This window comes from Fomitiporia mediterranea (genome assembly GCF_000271605.1).
Source record: "Fomitiporia mediterranea MF3/22 unplaced genomic scaffold FOMMEscaffold_1, whole genome shotgun sequence".
Taxonomy (NCBI): domain Eukaryota; kingdom Fungi; phylum Basidiomycota; class Agaricomycetes; order Hymenochaetales; family Hymenochaetaceae; genus Fomitiporia; species Fomitiporia mediterranea.
In genome coordinates, this window is record NW_006760386.1 from 5349351 (window position 1) to 5358824 (window position 9474).

The following is a 9474-nucleotide window of genomic DNA, read 5'->3' on the forward strand; positions in this document are numbered from 1 at the left end:
ATGGGTTTTGATTTTGACGCTGTGGAGGAAGAAGACTCGCCGTACCCCGAAGTCCGCGCGTCGGTATCTAATGTCGACGACCCAGAGATGCCTGCGCTAACGTTCCGGATGTGGATTATCGGTCTCGTGCTATGCATGATCGGTTCTGCTCTGAATGTCTTCTTTAACTTCCGTCAACCCGCGCCTCAGGTCATCCCATTAGTACTCGTTCTCGTATCTTATCCTATCGGGAAACTCTGTGCCTTTTCTTTTCCCATCAAAACCTTCCGGGCACATTTACCTATTCCGTGGCCGACTCGCTTTGGTGGGCAAGGCTGGAAGGGTTTTGATTGGACCTTTTCACTGAACCCTGGTCCATGGAACATCAAGGAGCATGTCCTCGTCTACATCATGGCGAACGTCGCCGTCGGGAACCCCTACGCACTCAATGCTATTGTTGTCGCCGAGATCTTCTACAACATCAAGCTTGGTTTCTGGTTTAACCTTGTCCTTACTCTTGCAACACAGCTGACAGGTTTTGGTTTGGCCGGTTTATGTCGACGTTTCTTGGTTTGGCCCGCGAGCATGGTCTGGCCGCAAAACTTGGTTGCGTGTACCTTATTGAATACCTTACATGCGGAGGACGATGCAGAGAGCAACGGCCTTTCGCGATATCGATACTACTTGTTGGCGTCGGCCGCTGCGTTCGCGTTTTTCTTCCTCCCAGGTTTCATGTTCATGGGATTGAGCGTGTTCAGCTGGATATGTTGGATCGTACCTAATAATGTACCAGTGAACCAGCTATTCGGCATTCAAAGTGGGCTTGGGATGAGTATATTAACGTTTGACTGGACGCAAATTTCTTGGATCGGAAGTCCGTTGATGGTTCCGTGGTGGGCGGAATGTCACGTCTTTGCTGGTATGTTATATTACCCCCATGCCCAAGTACCTAGTTGCTGATTAGATGCATAGGATTCGTACTGTTCTTCTGGATCTTGACACCGATTCTTTACTACACCAACGTGTGGGACCTTTCATACTTCCCGATATCCGCTAATGAACCATACGATCGCTTCGGTGCTTCGTACAACATCAGTCGGATCATGACGGCTGACAACCAGTTCAACGTGACGGCGTACGATGAGTACTCGCCTCTGTACCTTCCCGCAACGTATGCGATGACGTACTTGTTGGCGTTTACGCTGTCGACTTGTGTCATCGTGCATACAGTGTTGTACCATGGGCGATCGCTACTCAATGGCGTGAAGAACGTGAAGATCGAGAAAGATGATATCCATGCGAAGCTTATGCGTAACTACCCGGAGGTGCCTGACTGGTGGTATGCGTTTGCGTTCGTGTTTTTCTTTGGGATGGCGATTATCTCTGCGGAGGTGTGGCATACAGGGATACCAGTGTGGGCGCTACTCATCAGCGTGCTGCTTCCTGTCGTATACGTTCTTCCGAGTGGTTTCATCTTCGCTATGACCGGGCAAGGAGTGAGTTTCGTTTTAAGAGGTCTTCTTTATCTCGGGCTGACGGTTTTTGTGATAAGATTACGTTGAACCTGTTGGCACAAATTATCCCTGCGGTATTACTTCCGGGTAATCCGCTGGCGAACATGGTTTTCAAAGCCTACTCTGTACAGACACTCACGGAGGCAACGATGTTTGTTCAGGATCTGAAGTTAGGTCATTACATCAAGGTTCCTCCTAGAGCTACTTTCTTGGGTACGTATCTTTCAATTACTGCGCACGCTTGACAACTCTTCTTATGTTCTGGTGACTTTGGGATCAGTTCAATCTACTGCTACGATCTTGGCTGCTTTCGTACAAGTCGGTGTGAAGGAATGGATGTTCGCGAATGTTAAAGACATTTGCTCAGATAATCAGAAGAGCAGTTTAACTTGCCCGCACAACCAGGTTTTCTTCACTGCCTCCGCAGTCTGGTAAGTCACCAGTTCACTCCACCCAAGAAGCACTACTCACATCATCTGTCAAAATCAAAAGGGGTCTCATCGGTCCCAAAAGACAATTCGGCACAAACTCAATCTACCACCCCCAACTCTACGCAATGATCATCGGTGCCTTCCTCCCCCTACCATTCTGGCTATGGCAACGCCGTCGTCCCAATTCTTGGCTCAAATACGTCTCTACTCCCATAGTATTGAATGGAGTCTCCTTCATCCCTCCAGCGACGGGGATAAATTACAGCAGTTGGTTCTTCTTTGGGTTTATTTTCCAGTATTTGATTCGGAGGAGGAACTTTGGGTGGTGGAGTAAGTTTAATTATGTGACGAGTGCTGCTATGGATAGTGGGACGGTGTTGAGTTTGATTACGATTTTCTTTACGCTGCAAGTGAGTTTTTTTCCTGTGTTGGCTGGTTCGGGTTTTCCGCTTTGGGGACGCCACGTCGCAGAGGATGGAGGATGCTAATTATGACTCTGTTTTATAGTTCCCGAAGGGTGGAGGTATTAATTTGAATTGGTGGGGTAATTCGGTGTTCTTAAACAGTACGTCTTCATCTCGTTTCATTTTCTTCGAGTTTTTTTCTAATTAACCTTCTGCTCTTTCTTTTTTTTCCTTTCCTTTCTTTTCTTTTTTTGTAGCCGCTGACTTTAAACGGACTCCTTTCCGGATGACGCCCCCTGATGGGCTGAGTCGATGAACATTCATTTATGTTTCTTTTTTCTTTTTTTTTAACTGTTTGATTTTTTTCTTTTTGTCCTCTATCCTGTCTTTTTTTACTGTCTTATTTTTTACTGTCTCTTACTCGATTGTCTGTCCTATGCCTATTCTATCCTTTCCTATCTTTTTTCTACTGCAGTTATTATTTTTCTTAGTGGTTAGTTGTGGGTCAGTCAGTCGAGCGAAGCGCCGACCCTCTATGTGTGATCACGCACGGCACACATCATAGGGTTCGAGCTTCTCTTCCCTCCTTATCGGTCCCTCCCCCCTCCTTATCTTCATCATCCGTCTGCGCCCCTGTCTATCTCACCTTACTTCCCGGCCCTCACCATACCTTCCGTCCTTCTCCCGCTTTCCTGCCGTTGGAATCTGGCGCGGAGCGTTACGGTCCAGCGGCTAGCAGGTACCGACAAGCCAATCGACACGAACTTCTATCCGTCTATGAAGTCATTCGTCTACGGTCCTTACCTTGATTGGGATGGGTCGGCGGAGATTACAACATCGTTGTAGATGGGGCGTGCCTCGGCTATTTTTCGCCGAGGCGGGGACACATCCAAGATGAAAGATGAAGGAGATGAGGGCACACGGAGGAGAGACAGCGAGCTATGCCCAGCAGACAACCACAATCCGAATCGAATCAAAGAACCAAGGGCCACGAGGCAGGGAGGCAGGGAGGCTAGCACCGAGTACTCGACTCGACAAACAACTAGACCGGACTGACTTGCGTGTCGGCGTTGAAAGGAATTTGTGCTGTGTGCACGTGTAGTTATTGATTGGAAAAAGCTCGACGTTGTTAGTAGTCAGTAGTAGTTAGTAGTAGTGATCACCCAAGTGTCAAAGTATAATTAATTATCTAAAATGAGGCTTGTTTCTCTTTTGCGACTCTCTCATTCTTCCTGTCTTTACTACTCTCCTACTGTCTCTTTCCTTGCTGATTTTGCTTTTCACTCTGTTTGTTTGATTCCTGTCCTGTCGTTGACTAAATACTCCTCTGTCTTGTATCACCTATATCACCTACATACATATACTTTTTTGTCGAAATGACTTGTTAGTTTGTCCCTAAGTCTCAAGCATAGTCATTGTTAATTGACACAATTAAGAGATATTTTGTAGAAAGAGATACATGTTTGAGTAGAGAAGGACATTATCATATTTGGTATGAAACTGAATTCCTAATTACTGTATATATGAAACAAGTTGAGATTTAATTGTATTCAGTTGATGATTTTCATGAAAACTGAGATACAGGTCAATTTACAGGTCATGATAATCTTATCTCCCAACATTCTGTTATACCATATTTATATTAATCTTCTTTGCGTCCTTTCTCGATTCGCCTGATTTGTTTCTTTGTATCCAGAGTCAGGAGTTGCATTACATTACTACTCTCCTGTATTGCTGCTATGCAGCCATTTTGTCTCCATAACACATGTACATGTTCAATCCATGTTTTATCCTACATCCAATCCTGATAATGATTTGACAGAATTCCAGCTAATACTCATAAACAAAGCCAAAACGTCAGAGAAGTCGTTACAATACAAATGACTTGGTAACAGTATCCAGTATCCTAGATTCCTGCTACACTATACTTAAAGAATTAGTAATCGTGAATTGTAATTCATTACTTTATGATTTCGTGATTATCTTATCTTCCAACATTCTATTATACCAAATTAATGTCAATCTTCTTTGTGTTCTCATGCCCGAGTTTTGTATCGTGTCGCGTATCCAGAGTCTCGAGTCGCATGTATTATATGTGTGTCTGTTTCTATGTGTCAGAGTCGGTAGCTATGTTACATTGCCACCCTCCTAAATTGGTGCTACGTATCCATTTTGTTTCCATGTAGATGTACTGCCTGTGTCTCTATGTATCTATGTAAACGCGAACGCTGTTACTCATCTCTCCGAGATCGCAGAACCACTAATAAGTGCACTCCGTAGATCTGCTCCCTCGTTCCCCGATATCACCATGTTTCTTACTTCTTGCTTCTTTGTCTCCAGCACAAGGGATATTGTCAAGAAAATTTTACGTGTAACATTTATGGAGCATCTTGAGTAAGTAGCATATACCATAAATTTAATGCCTCATTGCCCCCCGTTTCACTAATACTTTGACGAGTGGGCTTCTTTCGTCAATATGGAGGGCTAACTATTTTTGGACCTGGATCTGAATGTGAAGCCCACCGCAAAGAAGATAAAATTAATATAATGATCCGAAATCGTATGAAGGTAAATTAGGAGAAACGTAATCTTGCTTAGCCATTTATTAGCTCAACCGTACCCGTAGAATCAATACAATAGATAAATATAAGAATATATAAAATTGTTTCGCAGTGGAGAAAGATCGGCTTTAAAAAAATACCGTACCATACAAGATAAAATGAATATTGTGAATATTGAAGAAGTTCGAAGAAATAGGCACCTGTGCTAAGATCCGAAATGTGTACACGTACAAAATCTAGAGTTTCCTGGTCAATCTGAGGTTACGGATTAGTACGAAATGGGAATTAGGGCTGAAAGACCGCGACTCGAGGGTAGCTGCTTTGAAGGTACCAAATGCAGATGATCAGGTTCCGCGGATGCTACCAGCTTGAGAGCGAAGGTTTGTAAATCTGCAATCCGGAGACGGAGAACGGGATAACGGGAAGTGGGGAGGAAGGGGATCATGGGATCCTCGAACTGGACGGAATAGGACAGCTAGACAGATAAGAAGTCAAAGAACGCTGGGAAGGATGATGGAGTAGAGTGGCTTATTAATTGAGTTGTTGTTAGTATTAATAGTGTGGTTTGAGGGGTACAAAGGAATGCGAGAAAATCGGGAGAAGTTGTTCGGCGAGAGAAGATAACAAAAAGTGAAGGAAAGGAGAATCAAGAAGCATATATGCTAGTGCCTATACTACATGTCTGGAACTTGGTTTAGCTCAAGTAAAATAAAAATTAGAAATTTCAAGTGTTTCATCTCTATCTTTTGTTTACTGATAATCCGAATTCTTTCTCTTTTAACATGTAGAGCAGGGTGAAGCAACCCTGTCAAGATAACTATAAAATTAAGTCACAAAGTCCTGACAGTTGAGTAAAACAAGTTCAGTTTCAGTGCTTTTAGAATTTCAAATAGTCTCCCTAGGAACAATTTAAAAGGATGGGAGAAAAAGACTAGACAAAGTAATATATTACAGACCTCTCAAGGAGAGATCAAAGATAATCTCCAACTATAATGTGAATGAGGAGTGAGAACAGAGCTTCCTAGATAACCCTTATAGTATGATGAGAGGCTAGTCCAACTCATACAGGATCTTGAATTAGACTAATAAGTATCTTCCCAAGATTAAAGTATTGTCTAATATCTGTTACTACTTGCTTTACAAATTGTGAACTTAGCTGATGCAAGGAAGGTTGGTTCAATACACTAATAATGGTTGATACTTGTTAAGGGTAAATGTTTATGATTTTTGCACAAGAGATTTAGTATTGTATCTTAACTTTATGTTTGAGCTTTTGATTTTGATTACAAGGCATTTGGAGGTAGTGTTATACAGTATGAAAATGTTACAAACCTTTAGTAATATTTTATAAATGATTAGCAATTACTGAAAATATTACATTCTCAGAATCAGCTTGTAATATCTTAAAGGGAATATTCATTCTCATACTTTACTCAGCAATTAATTTATTACTTTAATTACTTAAATACTATAACTATATGTATTTTTAAAATAACTATAATACAATAACTGTAATTTTGATTTTAAATAGCTGTACTTTAGTGAGTATTATCAGTAATACATATTAGTAATACAACCAATACTAATGAATATTATTTCTTCTGGTTTCTCCTCTACCCTAGCTTTTTATACTCTCTAAGGCTGTACTTTGTAACTACACTTCTCTCTAATAGTAGTAGCTCCTATTATTATTACAAAAAAGTTGCAACAAATGTATTTAATAATAGCAAAAGTAAACTAATAAAATTATTTCATAAGTATTACATTCTAAAATAATACTTATATTTTACTTGTAATGTAATTATAATGCTTGTATATAAATGTAAGAAATATACAAAGTTTCTATTAAACTACAAACATGTTTTAGAGTAAGTAAGCTTACTAATAGTATTATTACAACATTACATGTGAGGTACAAGTACTCAACTCTTATTATAATCTGTTAAAATTATATTATAAGATATCTACAATAATAGTTAATAGATTATAATAGTTATAAAAATATTGTATTGTACTTATAAGTTGATTATAATACTTTTAGTAAGATAATATGTAATTATATATATTAATATTGTTAACAATCACCCTGTTAAACTTATAATATAATTTAGTTTTACTTTTAAACTGTATATTAAAGTGCTTATATAATTGAGTACTGAAGATCAAGAGTATATAATGCTGCACCAAAGAAAACGGGCTTGTGGATAAATAGTTTGTTCGGATCAACATGCCTGTCTGACAGTAGCCTTTATTAGTGTTACTGTTAGAAAAGAGCTTACTTTGGCCATCACTGAATATATGACCTTCAAAAATGGCTTTATACCAGCAACAAGGGGCAGAAAGACCACCTTGTAGAAGGTTTTTCCGATGTTGTTCAAGCTCCTGTAAACACATAAGATATATGCTAGCCGTTAGATGTGTTTCTAGCACCTAACCTCCTCAGTAATATATGCAAGTCTTTTCTCAATCCGATTCGAGGTTAGCCATTTATTGACCTGTCCGGTCGGTGCAAGGCGATCCTTCCAAAGTGTAGGGTCATGTGGGAATGCTATGCTGTAAAACGAGTCGAACTATTCAACAAAGGAGGATTAATTTTAGTAATTGATTAATTTATTATCGACGCTACATACATGCTCTTCAATGATCTTTGGTGCTCCGTTCGATGAGAAAAACTCCCAATATCCGAAAAGATTATAGCCAAATGTCTTCTCAAGTTCTTCAGAAACTTTCTTGTAACTAAAAGTTGGATCCGGAGGCATGTAAGTCACTGCAAGAAATCCAAAGGCTAGGAATCGTTCTTGATAAAGGTAGGCAAGCCTAGAAACCACGACCGAGCCCCTAATTTCTGAAGGTTCACTATACATCAACAGAAACTAGATGTAAATACTCACCAATCATGTCCGACGGCAATGACATCTCGAGCGCTCTCATGCTCAAGAATGTCAATCAAGTCTTGAGCCATGGCGTTCATCTTGTAAGATTCGGTGGTCGTCGGTTTGTCAGAGCCGCCGTATCCTAGCATACTATGGAAAAGGTGATATTTCTGACATCAGCATGTATGTTCATTTCAGTTTGCTTTTAGCTGAAGACATACTCTGGTACTATTAGACCGTAGCCTTCTTCTGAGAAGAACACTACTTGACGATGCCAGTCGTATGACGTTGATGGGAACCCGTGACATAATAGGATAAATGGCTTGTCGGTATCTCGAGGGGCAGCCAAATAGTAGCGATAGGTAAAGCCTCTGGAAACTTTAAAGTCTTTGTATGCTGTAGGCTCTATTACAAAATTGGTTCGACGAGGGGGCGGGCAGGATGTTAGGGTGTTCAGCGCACAGGGGCTGGGAGAGAGACGATAGAGAAGGAGGATGGGGCGGGGTGCTAGAAATAGCTGTGGGCAGCAGGCGGTCTTATATTGCATAGATCATACTGCTGCAAATGTCTTAGTTATTTCCAACCTTATCAAGACGGTTTACACGTTCCGATAAAATTTTGCGCGGGCCGACCGTGATCGCTTTTCCTATGGAGCACAGTCTTCTAAAGGCAATCTGCCATCTACCTCAGGTCTTGTTGAAACCAAAAGCAGCTTGTCACTAGGTAGACGCTCAAGGTACGTTCCCATGAAGAGCGTTCGCAACCTTTTTTGGTTCCAATAATAACGAACATGCGTTGCAGGTGTGCTTCATCGACTTGAAGAAGAGCACTTTTGTTGAGAGGGATTATGTGAGAGGCTTAGAGGGATCACACAAAGAGGGGGGATAGTGGACTCGGCTCGCTCTCCTTAGCATCATTGTCCATTGATTCAGTAGGTATATATAATATGTAGCTATGTCTCGGGTACGTCCGTTGCTTATATGCGTCATTCCATATATGTTAACACTCCCCTTCAAACATATATTAGTTTAATAATATGTTTGTTTTGTGACTATTCGTTTATTTGATTTGTAGTTATTTTTATTTTTATTTTTAGGGGTAGTTATAGTGCTGCTACCACTCCCCTTCAAACATTTATAAGTTGGCCAGACCTATAAGATGTTTGATTTGCAGATTGTTCCAACATTTTTATTAGTATTGTATCTGCATTGTACATCGTGTCTGTATTATATTCACTCATGTATTGCATATAATAATATCATTTGTATAATATAAATGTGTCGTTCGTATTGTATATTTTAGTCCACTGTGTGTTAACTTTGTACTTTGTTAGATATTTATTAAGTTTTCGTTCAGTGTCATGTTATTAGTTCTGTAGTTTGTTCATCATTATATTATTAAGTCATTGTTCATTGTCTTGTAGACTGTTTGACATGATTGAAATTGTTCAGAGTTAATCTGAAGTTCGTGCATAGTTTACCATTCAATGACAGTATTGTTTTCACAATAAATCGTTTGAAATCGTTATTAATATCATATGTGCTTCAGAGACCTGCAGAATCTCATGAGTGCTGTGTAAGATTGTAAATCGTGTGTTTTATTTATTAAATTTGCTCAAGTATTACTAGTAATTTCTTTTTACTTTGCTGTGAAACTAATGAATCATGCTAGTAAAATGTATATCCAGTGTTGCAATGATATCCTTCTTTAAT

General features: G+C 40.1%; 2 protein-coding genes across 2 annotated transcripts; one reads left to right on the forward strand and one right to left on the reverse strand.

Moving 5' to 3' along the window:
* Positions 1-2644, forward strand: FOMMEDRAFT_73943 (OPT oligopeptide transporter; the record flags this gene model as incomplete). Its single annotated transcript, XM_007262007.1, has 7 exons — positions 1-898; positions 952-1475; positions 1532-1706; positions 1774-1924; positions 1986-2334; positions 2432-2489; positions 2586-2644. 7 exons carry the CDS (start codon positions 1-3, stop codon positions 2642-2644), a joined length of 2214 nt encoding a protein of 737 aa, XP_007262069.1.
* A 4668-nt stretch (positions 2645-7312) lies between these two features.
* On the reverse strand, positions 7313-8309 carry FOMMEDRAFT_73598 (alpha/beta-hydrolase; the record flags this gene model as incomplete). Its single annotated transcript, XM_007262008.1, has 4 exons — positions 7313-7459; positions 7520-7727; positions 7781-7912; positions 7984-8309. The coding sequence occupies 4 exons, from the start codon at positions 8307-8309 to the stop codon at positions 7313-7315; spliced, it is 813 nt and encodes a 270-aa protein (XP_007262070.1).
* Positions 8310-9474: the final 1165 nt, after the last annotated feature.